At 38.2% G+C, this 21,634-nt stretch overlaps 1 protein-coding gene across 1 annotated transcript; it reads left to right on the top strand.

Annotated features, from left to right (window-relative positions):
• Positions 1-882: 882 nt before the first annotated feature.
• On the top strand, positions 883-1,817 carry LOC117215577. Its single transcript, XM_033461928.1, has 3 exons — positions 883-1,147; positions 1,225-1,361; positions 1,667-1,817. Exons 1-3 carry the CDS (start codon positions 1,118-1,120, stop codon positions 1,815-1,817), a joined length of 318 nt encoding a protein of 105 aa, XP_033317819.1. The 5' UTR covers positions 883-1,117.
• The last annotated feature ends 19,817 nt before the right edge of the window (positions 1,818-21,634 follow it).

The raw sequence follows: 21,634 nt of genomic DNA, 5'->3' as shown, positions 1-21,634 counted from the left end.
TGTTCTTATTGATAGATCATTTATTGTATTAGGTTATTCTAGAAGTTTCTTTCGTTTTATAAGGATATAACAGATGTCTTTTTGTTTTATATTATATTATTGAATTATGTACGATCATTTTGTTCTATTGAAACAATAGAAACATAATTCAATAAAATAATATAAAACAAAAAATGTTGTGCATCTATTATTTTCTTATAAAACGAAAAAAACTTTTGGGATAAGCTAATACTTTGAAATCTGGATGAAGTTTTTTAGTTAACATAATATAATTAAACAATATTAGAAATTAAGAGAGATCGTATTCAATTTAAGCGCGACAAAAACGTTCAGACACATCGCAATTTTCTTTCGCAATTTTCTTGAAAGCGTTTGACTCGAAACATAGTGTTTCTTTATAAACGGGTTTCATCAAGTTTGTTACTGTGTAGTCAATTGGTATACCGACTTTGCGTGAAGACAAGAATACTTCGTTTGATCTCCGGACTGAACCTGTCGTATCTCATCGCGAGAAAATTGTTAATGTGCTTAATTGAAAAAAGGGCACCGTAGCAGATATTGTCAGAAGGTTAGAAAAGAAAAGATAGATTTAGCTCAATTCCCAGAAGTGCTCAGCCACGAATAAATAAATAATAAATATAAATATTAAACGACCGAGAGAAACGGGAATTCTGCGGAAAATAAAAAGGAACGAGATCTCTGACAACAGCTGTGGAATTTTGAGAAGATAGTTGAGGTGTATAACATGTATATATAAAAGAATAAAAAGATTTATTTGTTTTATTAAAATATATAATTCAAACGCCATAATGTGACGTATTCGTTTAATTGCTGATAAATAGTATCAATGATTTTATTTCATTAATTGAACATTTACCGCGCTATAGCACAACAATTGCCTAACACGTATTCTTGAAAATTCTCAAACAATATCCAGTATAATCTCAATACTTTTGAGAGAATTTAATTTGTGTACTTGCATGTGACTTACATGTATATTATTGAATTTTTTATCGACGACGATCTACTGGTCCGGTTTTAATGACCTCAAAGCAGTTACCTCAGAACTATTCAAAGCAGTCATTCCGCTTATCTTTTCATCACCGTTGCCTTGGGAATGATAACTCTTAGCGTCACATTAGTAAAGGTGAACTTTTAAATTTAAAAAATCACACTGTTCGACATCAATTCGTAATTATTCGTAATTACTGTTCTTCAAAACAGGTTGCATCGCAAGCGAATATCTCTGGACAACTTATTAAGGATATTGTATTTCTCTTGGCTCAACTGGTACATATATTTTTTTTTTTATTACAAGGACAATTCGTACTGAATGCAAACGATGAATTTGCCGAATCGATGTATGTAATCTGTAAATATGAATAGAATATACGTTGTTCTAAGTACTTTCTTATAGTTGCAAAACCCATTACACATGTCTGTACATTTTTTTCTAATTCGCGAGGTTATGAGAATGTCAATTATAAAATTGTCTGGAAATCATTTTTGTTACAGTGTTATACGAATAATACGTCGATCTATCAAACCTGCAGGATTCCTTTATTTCTGTTGTGTTGTTGATACTAAAATTATGAACTGAATTAAATCCTTCATTATCATTATCCTAAATGAACGACTTTTTTTACTGAATTAACTTTGTTCACAGATATAATACGTTCTGGTATAATACTAATACGAGAACGAAACTGTTGCTTGTATTAGTACTAAGAAGTTGCTCAAGTGCTCCTAATCTATCAGCTGGAGGGCTGTTAGTGTTCAATTTGAAAAACTTCTCAGAGGCAAGTATCTCTTCTTGAATCCACAATTATTGAGTTGGCAACTAAGTGATTACGAATTTTGTTAATACCACCTAATGACAGAATCCGCAATCACTTAGTTGCCAACCCAATAATGTGGAAGTATTTGAAGAATATCTTTTTTAAATCAATGTACACGACATCGTATTTTTCAGATTCTAAAAACATCTTTTTCATATTTCACCGTACTAAAAACCACGTGAAGTATGTAACGTATCCGACAAAGGCGATGGAATCAAATTCCAGAATGAATAAAGTTTTACGGATGAGATACGCATTTAATCAGGATGTTCTATGCTTTTCAACCACCGAATTCTTTTTATTTTACACCCCTACAGTATAACACTTGGTGAGGAAATGATATGAAATTTCAGAATGTCTAAACAACGGGAATTTGTACCACGTCTGAGTTTAAGGGGGTATTCTAGTCTAGAGACATGAACTTCGGGCGGTTTTTGAAGCTCTGTACAAACGAAACAAAAAATATTTTTACTATCCATTTTTTATCATTTGTTTATTGATACTTTAAGATTACATAAAAAATTAACTGAAAAATCTTAAAATTCACAAAGTTATGAACTGGCAAAGTGAGGGGTCCAAAAAAAAGGGTGTCCTGACGTGCATGATTTCAATTCTTCTGGTTATCTGAAGCAATAAAGCCGAACGCATTCTTAATTAGATGCGGCTATAGCGTGATCCTTGGAAAAGCAAAAAAAAAAAAATATTTTTTCATAAAATGGCGGCCGTTTGAAAAAAATTTTCCTTTTTGACATGTTTTTTTGGCAATTCCGAATTTTTTAAAAATAGTAAAATTAAAAATTTTGATCTGACCCTGGTTGAGGCGATAGAAAAATGTATAAAGAACATTCACACCAAATTTCAAATAAATCAGTTCATTAGAACTTGAGATACTGTGCACGCCAACTCGAAAAATGTAGTTTTGAGAAAAACGCGTTTAAAGTTTTGAGACAAGTTTACTCGGACAACGTCTACCGTCTACTGTCAATGGACAAATGTGTTCCGGTCGGATCGGAGCAGATACCGCGTCACAAAAATGGCTGTAACTCATAAAATAATTAAAATTTTGAAAACTCCCTTTAAGGGCATATTCTTGAATATCTAAGTTTTGGAAATATGAAAAAAATTTTTCGATTTTTTCAAATTTGTAGACTAGTATACCCACTTAAGTTCTCAAATTTTAATCACCTCACATCAGTTGCAAACAGAATCTTGTCTGCGATTTGAAAAGTGCCAATGAATAATTTTGAATACTGGTACAATGTTTTAGATGTACAATAATATTTATGTAAATGTCGTATATATAAATTCCTTATCAAGTATGCCAATTTATGGGGATCACTAAACTACACTCAAAACAAATTTTTAACCCTTACAGCTGAGAACCGCACTAATACAAAACTTAGCACATCATTGGAGTTTGAATTGAATTTAGAACTGATATCTGTCATCATTTGCAATGAAATATCATAGGAAGGTTTATGGTTTTTCTGTACAAGCACTTTGACTAAACACAGAATGCAACGAATACAAATTGATTGATCGCTGCTGAAATACAAACCGTGTCATACTATATCTTACTATACTACAGCACTTACCAGACCGACTTACCTATTCATCGCATATATTAGGTTGTTTGAAAATTTTCTTTCGTTTTATAAGGAAAAAATAGACGCACAGTGTTTTTTGTTTTATATTAATTTATTGAATTATGCACGAACATAATAATAGAAATATAACGAAATAGATCATACCTAATTCAATAAAATAATATAAAACAGAAATTATTGTTCATCTATTATAATCTTATGAAACGAAAGAAACTTTTCGGAAAACCTAATAAATTATTTTCTTTGACATAACAGTCTATGTGAAATTAAATTACAATAAACTGTTCTTGAAACCTTTCTCACATTGGCAATGGCATGGATAGTATAAGAGAAAAAGGAATATCATTACCGCCTCTATCACCCGATACAAAACGATTTCATTTTCCATACAAATTAATCAAACCGGAAATTTTCGGTGAAAGCGAGTGCAATTAATTTATATTAAAACGATAATAAAACTACTACTATTATTGATGTTATGAAGCTATACAATTGAATTTGGCCTACTCGACTACTGCAGTTTGAACAGTGGTGGACATGAAGATTATTGACAAAACAGTATCCAGGATTAAACAAACAAATGAAAAGAATCATTGATGTGACCACGCGAGTATTATTTACATTTCAGTTTATCTAATGTAATTTTTAAACTGCCGATACTTATGCGAGTTTATATTTTTATAAACATAATTAAAGAACAGTGTTTGATCAGTTTCGCTTATTAAATTCTAGCTTTTGTCCGCGACTTCGTTCACGTGAGCTACTAATATATGGAACTTTAACTTTAAGTAGATAATTTTTATGGATAAAATACAAAATGAATCGAGATGAAATCTAGCCTGTTTTTTTTTCTTGGACGCTAAATTATATAACACGGGTAGTTCTATCAAAATCCGTTCAGTAGCTTTCCTGAGTGTTTTGAGACTCTCTCTCTCTCCCGAGAGAGTTCATTCCTGATGTCGACTGCGCCATATCTCGAGTTGGAACTCATATTGGCTTCGCATTTAAGGTGTTCGCTTCTGTTCGTAAGTCAGCTCGTAAGTAACTTTCGGAATAACAATGTGTATGGCAGGTTTTCCGGAACAGATAAGGAACAACGTTTCGGTGCGAAACTCCATATAATAAATCAGTTGCCGAAAAGGAAAAAGAAAAAATATTTTGTTTGTTCACCAAAAAGAAGTAATGCGGTAAAACAACAAACACTTTTCTACTGTGAGATCTGTGAACGCAACCCCGATTTGCATCCCAATGAATGTTTTAAAAAATTTCACACATTACTCAATTATAATTAATATAAATATTGTAATCAAAATTATATTACTTCTGAGATGAATAAAGATTGTTTTGAATGACTTTAATATTATTATTTATACGTCATTGTAGCATTTAAAATCTGAAACTTAAAAACTTGCAAGTCGAAGTATGATGAGAATAAGTTGGAGTTGCCGGTCGATATTCACAATTAAAAGTCGGAGCGTTAAGGATTAGAAAACTTATATGTGTAATTACTTATCGTTTACACAACTATTTGATAATGCAAGCTAAGCTATTTGTAAGACTATTAAAACTATTTGGACTAGTAAAACTATTTGGTAAGCACGACCTCTCACTACCATGGATCAGAGATGTCTCACTGTCCTCGTATATTTAATGGATGTCACCGACGACCGATCGTTCTCTTTCTATTCCGTCACGTTTCGCATTGGCTCTGATATTGCTTACTGTGGCTGCCAAATGCTCGAATTCCACAGTGTGGTTACCACATGCTCGCAACAGTATGTACAGATAATTGTATTGATATGTAAAGATGTATAAATAATTTTGCAAAGCGCGGTTCTACTTTCTTTGATAAGTCGGATACACAAAGTTAAATAGCTACATGTAGATTTTCACGACTCACTGTATGTCATTTAGAATCTAAGTTAAGTACATATATACATCTAGAACATGTATCAATGTACATCATGTTTATGTATGTCGGGTTTACATTATGATTAGGGTTAGGGGCGTGAAATGAATCTTCATTTGGATTACACATTGTCGTTATGCAATAGAGAAGACATTGACTAGTATAAATATAATTATTAGTACAAGTGTAGATATTCCAGAATTGACAAGTAACTGCGGTGATTAGACAACAATGACAATGGTCCTAGGGTCGAAAACGAATTCGCGGTCAACGGGATAACAAATGTACTTTCTTCCAAAGTCTAAGTTGGACTCGATTTACTTGTCTACGATACAAGTATTACTAAACTAGCTCTTTCTTAAAACGTAAAATATTCACCAAGCGTAAAGACGCTATGTAACTCGCTAATGAGACCTCACGAGAGAATGAGTTTCCGTCGCCATAGTTGGAGGTTGGCTTTTATCTTCATAGTGAAATATATGTCGGAGATGAAAGAACACCGGAGCCTTTGGAATTTTGGATAATCCCGCAACATTGTAACCTAGAGCCTACTATAGCTGTAATTGAACAATTGTAGTTATTCAACCCGATTGTAATTGTTCGAGAGTCGTGATAATGAGCTTGGGCTCGAGGCGACAGTCAGTCGCCGAACGTAGCCGCGGTTACGGGATGAACGTTTTGCCTAACAAGGTATGGAGTAATTCTATAGCTCTCCTTAAAAGAAATATTCGGGGCGACACGAGACAATAAACATTCCAACGGTTTCTGTCCCGTGGCTCGCCACGTGCAGACCCTATTCTTCGAGTAAGATGATTGCCAGATGTCGATGCGTCTCCGCAGGACATGTTCGGCTAGCCCGAGAGCCCGTTATAAATCTTAAGGTTTAGTTAACTAAAGTCCTTCAAACAGACAAACAGTCTTTGTCCCAACTACGGAAAGATAGGGGAGACATATTTTTCAACTAGTGGCGTCTCCCACTAGCAACTTTCCCTCGAGGGCGGCTAACATCCTTTTCTAACCACCAATATGGAGATTGACCAATTAGCAGCAACGCCAATTTCCCTTACTTTCTGAACGAAGGCTTTTCTCGACGAATCCGATGATCTCGTGTCCTTAGACACACCCCATTATAGTTTTCCTCTGTGGCATCATCGGGACGGGAAAGGCATTCTTTCTCGCGATCTCATTGATGAAAGGAGTAACTCTTTACAACCAGTGAATATTACGCGTCCGACTTAGATTTTGTGAGTACGTTCATCTATCATCCCGTCGACCGCGGATTCGTTATTGAACCTAGGATCATTGTCATTAGTTTCTCGAGCACCTAACTACCGCGGTTACTTGTCCGGTTCTATAATAATCGTATTTGCACTAGTCAATGTCTTCTCCATTGCATAACGACAATGTGTAATCCAAAGGGAGATTCGTTTCACGCCCCTAACCCTAATTCTAATGTAAACCCGACATATATATTTGTGTGGAATGAGTTGAGGAGGACAAGAAAATTGGATAGATTTTTAGTGCCATGGGGTCATATCATCATATCATATACATAGATATATTCTTCTAAGATATATTCTTCGAGGTGCTCCATGTAAATGTCCATAATGACACTGTTGCTTCTGAAATTTGGCCATAGTATCCTGAAATATTCTCTTTCTTGTACATTCCTAAACATATTCTTTCTCCAATTTTATTCTTAGGATTCACCCGCCCTGGATATTATCAATCTTACATATTTGATAACCCTGACGGAACTGACGGACCCACCTATAAACTTTCTCAATTTCCACTTTTTCCTCCGTACTCTTCCTTCTCTATCCTTCTTCTACCTTTCCCTATTTATCATTCTCCACGCAAAACCGTAAAAAGGGGGATTCTCGGCGCAGAGGCAATAAATATCTCACCGCCGCTGAGGAAATTATCCAAACATACAACGCACCCGCACAAACACCCGTTCTAAATAACTAGTCTTATCTATAGTTTGACTTACAATTGAAAACCTTGTTTTATAGAAAATCAAGTGCACAGTAGAATCATCTGGTGACCCCGACGTGACTCGTGTTAAAACCAAATTTGTTTTTTTGAGTGCAATTTAGTATTCGGTATAATAACTTGATGATCAACGTGAATAGCATTCGATCGCGTTATCGTACCAGGGTTTTGTGGTTTTGTGGTTTTGTGGTTTTGTGCAGGTGAACATCAGTGGAATACCGTTAGACGTCTTTGGAATAACTACGGCAAGCACCAAATACGTCATGAGTGCTCTGTGCGCCCAACACGCAACGGAGGGAAAACCATTATTAAGAACCCACTACCGACGGGACTACTCGAGAAATTAAAAACGGAACTGATCCACTGGCGTGTCACAAGAATAGGAGACACGTCGCTTTTCTAGAACAAGTAAAACTTAGCGACCAGAGATACTCGCAGTTTCTTTGGCACCTGCGTCGTCTCACTGGGTCGCAATTTTTTGAAGGATTAGTGTGAACCTTATGACTATATAAGTTGCTGACTAACATCCAGGTAATCCACACAGAAGGACGCAAATCTCGATACAGCGACTGAACTAGCAAACGTCATCGCCGAAACATTGTCACAATAGTATGTTGCTAAAACATCGTGTCGTCCAATGCAGGTAGTGAATGCAGATACCAACTCTCTTGAATCATTTCTACATTTCAATATAAAATTGTTGTGGTCCGTCAGGAGGTGCCCGATGATTACCTCCTTCCCGCCCCCGAAGAGACATGGAGCCTTGTTCGCGCTCGCGAGACTGCAACGATTGGAAAATCCTTTGGCTCTTTTCTCAAAAAAATGATCCACAGCAACACAGAAATTCGCAATCTACGACAGAGAATTGCTTGCCATCTATATTGCAATCATACACTTTCGGCGCATAGTCGGAGAAACTGTTTTCAACAAAAGCCGGAAAAATTCATCGCCAAATAAATCTGACATTTAAACTTTATTAATGAGCTCAGCATTAATATCCGACACATATCAGAAAAGAACATCGTTGTGGCTAATGCGCTATCAAGGATCGGCGAAATCGATGCGGCGTTGGACTTTGGAGTGTTGATTAATTCACAAGAAGAAGGCGAAGAGATATGTGCAAAAGTAGGCTGGAACCAGGAAATAGGTGTATTGCTTTCTCAGAGAAATTCTTCTGCCGACGTGCTTTCGACATCTTACCAAACGCAATACATCGAGCGATCAAGGCGACAGCCAAACTCATGACTCAACGTTACGTCTGACAATCGATGATAGCAGGTTGAAAAAGATGGGCTCAGATTTGCCCGCCATGCCAACGTTCTAAAGGTCTTGGGAACGTATCGACGGCTCTCGTCTTCTCCTCACGACCACCAACAAGATTTACGTCGACCATCCCGCGCGTTGACCCGTGGCAATACCCTTTTGTGATCAGAAAGCAGGTACCATAATCCGAGTCTTTTATGAGGATTGACTTATATGGTTCGGAATGTCATTGAGGATCATAACAGATCAGGGCAGACAATTCGAGTTTGATCTTTTTCACAAAGGTCATGACTGTCCAGGAATGAATGGCAATAACTTTCGATTTCTTGGCGAATGGAGATTCGTATACCAACTATCAATTTTTATTTAAGGCTTCCAAGCAAACTCTCAAACTGTCATTGCAGGATTCCAAAGCACATAGACGTAAGTTGTATGGGTGACTGTGTCTGTAGATCTTGTAGTGGATGGATTGAGTGCAATACTTATGAAATGACACGAATTTTGCTAAAACATAGTTTACTAGGTTGAACATATGTGGGAGAAAAATACACATCTTTGCAAAAACAAAGTAGTTCCATACAGTCTGTGTGGAAGTACAACAGTTTCTAATTTAAAGTTTTATAATTAACCAACTGAACGAATGTTAACACTTATCTTTTACTTATGTTAAATTTTCTATGATTTAAATCATCTCCCGCTTTAACAGAAATCATTTTAGAGGTGGAAGTAGCAAAAAAAAGCAGGTGATGGTTGTGCAGATCTTTGTTTGATAGACGAAGACTGCATAGGGTTGAGTCTTTGTCTGTACAGAAGGAAAACGTATCTGATTATAGAAACCTCTACCCGCATTGAAGATATATATCATAATTACGTTTTGTATTGCACACTGAATAGGTTCTTGTTCTTGAGGATTTTTTGTTACGCTTGAGATATTGCAAGCGAAACTTCCTCTTAAAGTATAACCACCGCTTTTTTTGAAAATTCTGCATCGTTTTTAGTTGTACCCCTAATTTGAATGCGAAAAATATTAATTTCAATTAGCATGAAATCTAAAAGTTTCCGATTATTTTTCGATTAACTTTCGACCAAAACCCGAAATATTGTTGTTACAATTAGATATTACATAATGAAAAAAACTTTGAAATACCCTAGGGTTTAAATAATTTCAAATTTCTACTGGGGAATTACTCCTAGAAAATTGAAATTACTTCTCATTTCGCAGATACCGAAAACGCAAGAATTGTTAGCAAATAGACATGACGAATTATGGAATTTCCCTCACTATTTGGGTGCCCCCACGACAAATACGTTCTTTTTCAATCTCCTATGAATAGTGAAAGTGGGTATTTTCATTACGTATGTAGTGCTTATGTCTGCCTGTACAACATTTTAAGAAATATAAAAAATTCAATTAACATGTACATTTCATCAGGCACCTTTTATTAAGAGATAAATGGCATTTAAATACTAAAAGAAATGTTGCAGAAAAGTGAATCCTGAGCAGTCCAAAGTATTAATACTTCTTACATTGACGTTAACAAAACTAAAATGGCAATATTTTTGTAACAGTTTAATATTTTGTTCGATAATCTTTTTGTTCAATAACATGTTCTTAAAGATTATTATTAAGATTAAGATAATTATTAAGATTAAGATATTATTAAGATTATTATTAAGATATAATAAGATTATTATTATAAAGATTATTTTTGCTAGTAATCGGTGCTGTATTTTATTTCTCTATTGAGACGAATGTATCATTTTTCGTAAGTCTTTACTATTGCTTTTTACCAATTCTACGATCTAGTTCATTCCATAGGGAAGGTTGTACTTCTGTAAAAACACTGTTTTCGGTATCTTAGTTTGATAACTTAAATTTGTGATATCTCAATATTCTTGCAAATTAAAAGTGCATTATTCTTTGGTTTATCTTGTAATTGTTGTTAAGAAACAGTATTTTACATTAACAGATTTTTTATTGTAATATTTTATGTTATATGCTTTTACGATATTGTGACAAGTAGCTAAAAAAAATATGCTGATTTATTGTTTGATGATCTATTGGACGATAAATAGAAAAGAAATGAATTGAAAATTTTCGAGTGTCACGTTCTATTCAGTTGCCGCGTTCGGTAGCGTTAACTGACGTTTAATGCAACTGGCAATAAGTTCTACTTTCGGCTAACCTGCTATGTGCGGGAATACTGGCACGGGAGAGGATTAAAGTTGTTCGAAAGTAAATTAACAATATTGTTACGACCGTTCGCGGAGAGACGCGGTCGCGAGGAAAACGCGTCAGCGAGAGGCGTGAATTCTCGCTACGATTCGGTTAATCGACGCCGCGAATTAGTCGTTCCTCTGTTTCGGTTAAGATAACAGAGGTGGTTAAATGAATATGACACAGTCTAGTAAGTTATATTTCACCGTTTATTCTAACAACTTATAACGAAGACAGTTACGCTGGTGCGTATGTACGAGACGAGTGAGTGACTGATCTACGGGTGTGTATACCCGGTTGAAGGATGTTGACCGTTCGAAGGATGTAAAATCAGTACTGTTCGGAGACGATGCTGTGGCGGAGGAAAGCTAAGGATGGGTGTGTCTAGCGTACGGGACCATCGGATTTGTCGGTGACGATTTTGGCTAAGAGAGCGAGGGAAATAGGCTTCGTTGTTAATTGGTTAAACGAAGGGTCTTAATCGCCCTCGAGAGAAAGTGGTTAGTGGGAGGAAAGTTGCATCATACGTGAGAAAAACTAACTTTCCCTTGTCAAGCTGTAGTAGACAATGGCCTTTAGAAATGCTTCGGAAACAGACGTTTGTTTGGTTTGAAGGACCTCGACTAGGAAATTCCTAAGATTTATGGAAGGTACTTGAGACTATTGAGGGTACGCAGTGAGTATCCGAAGACATCTAGTTGCCATCTTGCCCCCGGTGTGTGGCCTGGGCTAGGTAGGGTGTTACGCGATGTAACAAATATTTTTTTTTTTTATTTATTTGTTGAAATTACAATCAATTCTCGCGTTGAGAATTTTCAGTAATTTTTCCGGCGTGGCGCAGTGACATGGCTGTTTATTTACAATAAGTTAATACTTATTATAGATAGGTATAATTTATAAGTATTATAAGTATTATAAGTAAATGCATATGCTTAGTTTGGATAACTAAATGAATCAAGCGTTTAGGTCTAGCGGGTAGTGCCTCTTCAGCCTGCGAATCTGGTCCGTCGTATCAAGTAGTCCAGTGATTAGGAGATTTCGGTGTTTGTTGACTCTTTTGCTATATCTGTCGCTATATTTTGCTATTTCCTCTTTGACTGTAGGTATCTTGAGGTCGCGGTGTATTGTCTCCTTGGTTACATACCAAGGTGCATCAATTAAGGATCTTAGCGTTTTCGATTGGAAGCGTTGAAGTATTTCAATGTTGGAGTTACTTGCTGTTCCCCATAGTTGGATTCCGTAGGTCCAGACAGGTTTTATTGCAGTCTTGTAGAGGCTAATTTTGTTCTGTGTGCTTAGGTTGGAGCGTCGGCCAGTGAGCCAATAGAATTTCTTGAGTTTGTCCTTGAGTTGCTTTGTTTTGTCTGTGATGTGATTTTTCCAAGTTAGCCTCCTGTCCAGGGTCATGCCCAGGTATCTGACTGAGTCCTTGCTAGGAATTATTGTGTTGTTAATGGTGACCTGGGGGCAGGTTTGTTTTCGGAGCGTGAAGGTTTGTTAGGTAAGTGGTACATTTACACTGTACATGAGAGTGTGTGTGTAAGGGTCAGAGGGCGTCAAGGTCTTAGTGGAGACAAAAGACTGTTGCCAGATGTTAGAAGAATCTAGGATAGTCGGTTGGCGACAAGCGTGCGTGCAAGACGTTCTTCAGTGTGTAATATAGATGTATAACTGTAGTGTGTGAAATATAGTCAATGTTACGCCGCGCGACTCTCTGCCTGGCCCAGGTCACACACCGCGGGCCAGACGGACACCAGAGGTCCGCTCGTCCGCACGGCGTACCCTCATTATCCTTAAGCACCGTCCATAAATCATAGATTTACGAGAAAAGGTCCTTTAAACAAAACAAACATCTGGTCCCGAGGAGTTTCTAAACACTATTGTCTACCACGGCAGGACAAGGGAAAGTTGTTTTTTGTCACGTACGCGGCAACTTTTCCCCCATTAATCACTTTCTCTCGAGGGCAATTAAGACCCTTCGTTTGAGCAATTAAAAACGAAGGCTAATCCCTCGCTCTCCTACATAACATCGGCACGAAAAAATGCCGATGGTCCCGGGGACGGGACGGATCCTTAGCTTCGCTCCGAGACATCATCGTCTCCCAGGTACAGTGTTTTTGCAACCTTCGAACGAGCAGCATCCTTCGAGCTGGCTCTCTACCAATCTCGTCTATACGCACCAGTGTAACTATCCTCGTTATAAGTTGTGGAATAAACGGTGAAATATAACTTACTACTGTGTCAGATTCAATCAACCACCTCTGTTATCCTACCCGAAACAGGGGAACGACTACTTTGCGGCGTCGATTCACCGAATCGTAGCGAGAATTTACGCCTCTCGCTGACGCGTTTTCCTCGCGACCGCGTCTCTCCGCGATCGGTCGTAACAGTCAATAATTTGTATTCCCAAATCCTCGAATTTCCTTAACATGGTAGCAGAGCGTGGTTACTAGTTTTGCAAGATATTTAGTGCGTGGTTACGATCTTGCGAGTGAGTTTTCAGTAAAGAAAAAAAAACTTTCAGAGGAAAAAAATATACTTCGAGCACGTAGGAACGCTTGAGTAAGAAAAGAAAAAAAAGAAGAATCAATTAAAATGGAGAGATCGGAAATCATGATACCTATATTCGATGGTGAGGATTATGGAATGTGGAAGCAAAGAATCACGATGTTTCTCAAATATAAGGAATGCGAGGTTGTTACAACTAGAATGAAGAACGAAAGAGACGATGAAGACTGGGACAAAAAGGATTTGAAGGCGATAAATATAATTTATAGTGCAATATCGAACAGACAATTGGAGTATGTTAGGGAAGGAAAAACGGCGTATGATATAATAAAAAGGTTCGATGAAATGTACTTGAAAGAGTCGACGGCACTGCAGATCGTATGCAGAAGGAGATTGGAAAACATAAGACTGGAGAACTACAGTGATTCAGCATCATTCTTTAACGATTTCGAAAAATTAATCAATGAATTAAAAAGTGCGGGCGCACAAGTAAGTGAGAGGGAAAAGCTGAATTACATGCTGAATACGTTACCCGAAGAATACAGCTACATAGCGGACATAATAGACGCATTGAAAGAAGAGAATCAAACGGTAGCGTATGTGAAAAATAAAATAGAGATAGCAGAGAAGAAAAATAAATCCAATCGAGGAGAAAGGCAAACCAACGCCTTTTCTGCAAAAAAGGAAGGATGCTTCAGATGTGGAAGATTAGGACACTTTGCGAGAGAGTGTCAAAATGGCGTCCAAGCGGGAAGCAGTAACGGCTATTGGCATGGGCCAACACGTGGTCGAAACAGAGGAAGAGGGAACAAAGGCAATACGAGCAGAGGACGTGGAAACTTTCATCGTCAATCAACAACCGGCACGGGCGAGCATGGAAACTCAAGAGCAGGCATATGGATAGCAACGGCGCACGCAGCAAACAGCATGAGACGAATGAAATAAGTAAGAACGAAATAGTGTGGCTATTAGATAGCGGTTGTACCGATCACATAATTAATAATATAAATTATTTCGATAAATCTATCGACCTAAAAGAACCGGTAAATATATATTTAGGCGATAATAGACCGATAAAAGCGACAAAAGTTGGGAATGTTATAAGTTATTTTGAAGCATTCGGAAAACAAAATAAAATAAATATGAGGAAAGTATTTTACGCGAAAGAAATGTCCGCAAATTTGATTAGTTTAGGTAAACTAACAGACAATAAGAATACGGTTATTTCCAAAGGAAATATTGCGAAAGTAATAGATGAGGATAATAAACTTACAGCTGTAGCGTTCAAAGAGAATGGGACATATAGAATAAAAAGTATATTGAAAGGGAAGAAGCACTTAGTAAACAGCGCCGAACGTAGTGGTATGAGTAAAAAGGAAAGATGGCATAGGATGCTAGGACACGTAAATTTTAAATATTTAGAGATTTTGGGTAAAGAGCAGCTAGTGACTGGCATACCGAATGAATTTGAAAAGGAACTTTTGAAATGTAGGGTGTGTATAGAAAGCAAAATGCATAACTTACCTTTCAAAAATAATCGAACTAAGGCTAGGGAAATAATGGAAATTATTCATACGGACGTATGTGGTCCCTTTAAGGCTACCGGATTCAATGGAGAAAAATATTTCATTTCATTTATCGATGATTATAATAAAATAGCTAGGATCTATTGTATAAAATCAAAAGATGAGGTCTTTGATTCTTTCGTACAGTTCGTAAATGAAGCCGAAACTTTAACGGGCAAGAGGTTAAAAATATTAAGATGCGATAATAGTAAAGAATATTTAAATAATCGAATTTATAAATTTACTAGGGATAAAGGTATAAGAATAAATAATTGCCCAACATACGTACATGAATTAAACGGGACAGCGGAAAGGTATAATAGAACAGTGATGGATATGGCGCGGTGCTTGTTAGCGGAAGCGAAAGTACATAAAAGGTACTGGCCGGAAATAGTTTGTACAGCGGTATACTTGAAAAATCGAATATTAGCGAATACTATAGAGAGAAAGACACCATTTGAAATATTCTTCGGGAGAAAACCAAGTGTTAAAAATCTACATCTATATGGAAGTAAAGCTTTTGTAAGAAGGCCAGAACAAAAAAGAGTTTCCAAATGGGACAAGAAGGCAGATATGGGAATTCTATTAGGATATAGTGAAGTAGGATACAGAGTCTTATTAGGTGGGAAAATAACAATAGCTAGACATGTAGAGGTCATAGAGACAGACACTAAATGTATCGGTTTTGAGGAAAATTCATTAGAGGCAGATAGAAATGATAGCGAAGATAACTATTCATTGGATGGTATGGATAAGGAAGAGTTAGAAGGTAGGAAAGATGAAAATAATAGTAGTATTGAAAGCTCAAACACTCCTAGGAGATCTACACGTATTAAGAAAACTCCAGTAAGGTATCCAGAAAAGGAAAATATTTGCGAGATTCATGCAAATTATTGTAAAGTAGATATCCCTTGTACATTTGAGGAGGCGATTTGTTGCGAAAATAATGAAGTTTGGAAACAGGCCATGGATAAGGAAATAGAATGTCTCTATAAGAATAAAATTTGGAAATTGGTAGAAAGGGTAAAAGGCAAAGAAGTATTAGATGTAAAATGGGTTTACACGAAAAAATCAGAGGACAGGTATAAGGCTAGATTAGTGGTAAGGGGATTTCAACAAAGAAACGTAGCCGATGACATATATTCTCCAGTGGCGAGTAATCAGACCTTTAAGATATTGCTATCATATTGTTGTCAAAATGGATTAATAATTGAGCAAATGGATGTAGAAACTGCCTTTTTAAATGGTGAAGTAACCTCGGAGGTATATGTAAATCAACCAAAGGGATATGCGGACGGAACGAATAGAGTTTGTAAATTATCGAAAGCGCTTTATGGGTTAAAAGAAAGTCCGAGGGACTGGTATGAGTATTTTGATAAGTATGTGACGAGATTAGGTTTTAAGAAGAACAATATAGAGCTGTGCCTATATACTGTGTAGAGAGAAATTTGAAATGTTTAGGTCATGGATGAATGTAAAATAAGAGAAATATAAATAAAGCGATAAATGTTAAATATTTTGTTAATTCGACAAGTATGTAAATAAAATTAAGTGTACAGTATAAATGTAAGGAGGCGTGTTAGGGAAGTGATTCATTTACACTGTACATGAGAGTATGTGTGTAAGGGTCAGAGGGCGTCAAGGTCTTAGTGGAGACAAAAGACTGTTGCCAGATGTTAGAAGAATCTAGGATAGTCGGTTGGCGACAAGCGTGAGTGCAAGACGTTCTTCAGAGTGTAATATAGATGTATAACTGTAGTGCGTGAAATATAGTCAATAATTTGTATTCCCAAATCCTCGAATTTCCTTAACAAGGTTACATGTGAGGATTTCTTTTCGTTAATTTTGAAGCCCCATTTATGAAACCACTTTTCCATGGAGTCGAGACTTTGCTGGAGAGTGGATGAGGCTATTACCGGGTCTGCGTGGGTAGCTAATAGCGCTGTGTCGTCTGCAAATGTCGCTATTGTTATCTCGTTTGATATAGGTAGGTCGGCAGCGTAGATGGAGTACAGTAGGGGTCCGAGGACACTACCTTGGGGTATGCCGGATTCTATTGGGAATGTTGCGGTTATAGCGTCTAAGTATTTAATCATGAATTGTCTATTGGTTAGGTAGGATTTTAGGATGGAGTAGAAGGGGTGAGGTAGGATCTTTTTAAGCTTGTATAGTAGCCCTTCATGCCATACTTTGTCGAATGCCTGTTGGATGTCTAGGAAAACCGCTGAGCAATATTTTTTCTTTTCGAGTGTTTGGCTGATCATATGAGTTATGCGGTGGATTTGCTCTACTGTTGAATGTTGTTTTCGGAAGCCGAATTGGTGATCTGGGAGTGTTTTCAAGTCCTCTAGGAGTGGAAGGAGTCGATTCGTGAGCATCTTCTCGAATAGTTTAGACAGGGTAGGTAAAAGACTGATTGGGCGATAGGAGCTGGTTTCGTATATCGGTTTACCGGGTTTAGGGATGAGGGTAATCAATGAAATTTTCCAGGCCTTAGGAAAGTGTTCAAGGCGAAGGATAGCGTTAAAAATCGATGTGATGAGTGCAATCCCTTTTATGGGAAGTTCCTTGATTGCTTTATTGCCCATTAGGTCGTGCCCTGCTGCTTTGTTGGGGTTTAGGCGACTGATTGTTTCTATAGTCTCTGCAGAAGTGAAGGGTTCGATAAGAGGGGACATTTAGAAGGGGGTGTGCAAGTATTCAGTAACGTCCGCGGCAGCTTTGGGGGAATGGAGTTTGAATACTTTAGACAAGTATTTAGCAAACAGGTCGGCTTTTTCTATAGGGCTTCGCGCCCATCCACCTTGCGGACGGCGGATAGGTGGGATTATTTGTGGGGGGCGTGTGAGTTTCCTGGAGGCCTTCCACAGTGAGTAGTTGGAGTCGGCTGTGGGGGATAAGCTGGCGAGGTATTTTTGGAAACAGTCGTCTTTATAATTTTTTATGGTTTTGGATAGCTTTCTAGTTGCGTTATTTAGTTTGCGTTTGTCATCCAGTGTTCTATGGGTCTGCCATACTCTCCTTAGTCTACGTTTTTCTGCTATTTTTTTTAGTATGTATTGGGGATATTCTTGTTTGCTGATAGACGTCTTTGTCGGTGTGGAGAGGCGGATTGCGTTTATTATGCTCGTGTTTAAGTATTCCGTGGCTGCTTCGATTTCTTCCTTAGTTTTTAGTGGAGTTAAGGCTGAAGTTGAGTGTGTAAAGACTTCTCTAAAGAGCTGCCAGTTGGTGTGTTGGTTGTGAATGGAGCCATTAGGTGTATTCTCGATGAATGTTGAACTGACTGTTGCTATCACGGGGGAATGATCGGAGGAGAGATCAGCCGAGGAGTTGATCTGGACGTGTCTTGATGAGATATTTTTAGTTACGAAGAAGTCGAAAAGGTCGGGTATTTTGTTAGTGTCAGTGGGCCAGTATGTGGGTTCGTATGTGGTGAGGTAGTTGAGGTTGTTGTTTATTAGGCTGTTTAAGAGGTTTTTGCCTCTTACTGTAACCAGTCTGCTGCCCCATTGGATGTGCTTGGCGTTATAGTCTCCTCCAGCTATGAATCTATTGCCCAGGGTGTCCAGGAAGTTATCAAAGTTTTCTTTGGCGATGGTGTGTCTGGGAGGGCAGTATACTGCTGAAGTGGTGATTGTGCCATGACAGTCTTCTATTGCTACGTTTGTTGCTTGGAGGTAGTCTTTCTGGAATGATGGAAGTTCGTAGTGCTTAATACTTGCCTTGATTATTATTCCGATGCCACCGTGGGTCTTTCCGCTGGGGTGTTGGGTATGGTAGAATTTGTAACCATTTGTTTTCAGGTAGTTTTTGTCGGTGAAGTGGGTTTCCGATACGAGCATTACGTCGATTTGCTGGTGTTTTAGGAAGACTTCTAGTTCAAGTTTGTGTTGCGCTAGTCCGTTGGCGTTCCAAAGAGCTATGCGCCTTGGTTTTATTTTGCGTCGGGGCGTATTAATTTATCCATGATGAGTGTTAGTAGCGATAGCAAATTATTTATTTGCTCTGATTGTTTCTCTATTAGTTTTTCAAGCCTAGAGAAGTTGTCTGTGTTAGGTGGGTTGGGGACACTATTTTGGGGAAGATCCCTTTGGCTATTCGGGTTATTTTGGATGCCTTGTACTGCTTGGCCATAGGAGGTTGAGGTGGTAATGAATTTGGTAGGACTGGGTGTTTGGTTGGTTGAGGGGATTGGGGTAGTCGTGAATTTCGGCGGGCTGGGTGTTTGGTTGGTTACCTCTTTTGCTCTGAGTTTAGGGTACCTGTTTGTGTATAGAGTTTTATTGGCTGAGCTGCCTTTGTAGTTGGCAGGATGGTCACCTTGACAGTGGATGCATTTCGCTGGGGTTTCCGGTGATTTGGCGCACTGGTCAGTGGAGTGAGTGCCTGCACATTTAACGCAGCGGAAAGTATGGTTGCAGTATTTCTGCGTATGACCGTACCTTTGGCACCTTTTGCATTGCACTATTTCTTTTTTCACAAGCGGTGGTTCGAATTTTACTATCGCGTTCATTAGGCGACTGATATTGTAGATTTCCTTATTGTTGGGCTTTTGTTTTATATCTATGAAAAATAAGGATAACGGGTCTTTCGAGACTCTATGCCTTATATTACTTACGTTGATGACTTCGTGGCCGAGTTTTGAGAGTTCGTATTTGAGTTCGTCTATGTCTGCTGAGTGCTGGATGTTTCGTAGGACCACCCGGAAAGGCCTTTCCTGTTTGAGTTGGTAGGTGTGGAAGTTGGCGTTCAGGGTCCTAAGTATCTTGGTGAGTTTTCTGTAAGCTTCTGGTGTTACGACCGTTCGCGGAGAGACGTGATCGCGAGATAGCACGTCAACGAGAGTTGTAAATTCTCGCTACGATCATGTTAATCGACGCCGCGAAATAGTCGTTCCCCTGTTTCGTTTAGGATAACAGAGGTGGTTTAATGAATATAGCACTGTGTTAACACTAATAAATTAACGTTTATTTCAACAACTTATTAATTAGAAAGATATAAATGGAACAACAAAAGAAATGTAACTACGTAATGCGCGATATAAGATATGTATTGACTGTTTGGCTTCTCGAAACGTTCTGCCCGCCCTTCGATTTGTTAGTTTTTTCTGGAAGGCAACCCCCACTACGTTCGGATCACGCCACGTTCGTTTACGCCAGATAAAATAACGGCCACGAATCGACGTTTCTGGAGGTCGCTCTGCTTAATGAACCATGCGCTTGCCACTACAATGTTTGTTTGTCGGGCAGCCGCGACGATCCGTCCGCGACATTATAGTGCCGCGACCGACAGTTAAGAATATGATCTATGGCAAGCCGCAGGGCGTAACATCTGGGTTTCTCGGCAGTATTTTTACTTTATTGTTATTTATCTTTAAGTTGTAGTCCTCCTTGAAGATATCTCTCTCTAAGGACTTGATCATTGTCTGTATGTCGATGACGTCATCCACAAATATTGGTGGGGGAGGGGGGATTCTCTGTGATTGTTGGTTTGGCGGCGGGTCTGCGATTTCCATGGCGTCGTTAGTGGATTGCAGTACGGCGAACCTGTTGTGGGTGTTTATTTGTATCGTTGATTGTTCGTTCCGGGTGTCGATTGTGTATAGTTTTGCTGTTTCTATTTTCCGTTTCTTTGTAATATTAGCTTCGTTGGTGCGGAGAGTTCTGCTACACTTCTGCCACGGGGGAGGTAGCGCGGGGTAGTTGCGAGTCTGCTCCGGAGAGCCTGGTCGCGATTGCTGGGCCATCATCGAGCTAGTTAATTCGAAATGAATAACTAGTCGTGAGGCTATGAGGCTAGCATTCGGGTTGGGGTTAGGTGCGTGGAATTTTCTTCTCCCTAAAGGGTAGGAAACACTTGGCTGTGTTCACTTTCGACGGTTGGGCGACACGTGTTGTTTTCGGACTACACTGGGCACTAGAGACACGTCTGCACGCTTCGGCACTCCACAGCGAACTGACGTAACAAATATGTTATGATTTATTCAAATGTTACTCAGCAATTGACTGACAGACTGGCAAATATAAAATTCTTCGGTTGACAAAATGATAACTAACTCTCCGGTAGACAAAATGATAACTAACTCTTCGATAGACAATGGTAATTATTTGGTTGGCGAACGGTAATTAATTATTCGATAGACGAACGGTAATTATTATTACTGACTTTTCTGAGTCGCTACATTTATTTATATCCGTCGGAGATGAAAAAACGTCGGGGTCTTTCTTTTGAAAATGTTTGGGAAGATTCCAACGTTTGTTGAAACTGCTGACTTTGTTTACAGTTTTAAACTATCTTAATATCGTTATGATAACATAATTAGGTAATTATAAAAGCATAGTTTGATAAATTTATCGCAAGATATAGCTTTTAGCGGCTTTAACTGCCTTTCACTTCAAATACTGTAAACACGGTTTCAAATAAACGTTTTAAATTACCTTGATTTGAAAGAAATTACCAATTTTACTTTCGCGCTACGGATCGTGCGGGGCGCGAGACGTGGCACAGAGAATATTTCAAATACATTACAAATTACGCTAAATATTAAAAACTTTGTGTCCGTGCACCGATCTGGACAAATACGTAACGGGCACTTAGACACGTCATTGAAGGAGCTTGTACCTTCTCTTTTTCTTCTTTGAGAGACTGGTAAGGCTGAGGCGTATGTGTTGTCCGTAATGATTGTAGATGCTGGCTGTAAGATGTCACTGATGGGGTACTGCTATTTT

The sequence above is a fragment of the Bombus bifarius genome, unplaced genomic scaffold, assembly GCF_011952205.1.
Source record: "Bombus bifarius isolate JDL3187 unplaced genomic scaffold, Bbif_JDL3187 scf7180000009739, whole genome shotgun sequence".
NCBI classification, from domain to species: Eukaryota; Metazoa; Arthropoda; class Insecta; order Hymenoptera; family Apidae; genus Bombus; species Bombus bifarius.
This window is presented reverse-complemented; position numbering and strand designations above follow the sequence as displayed.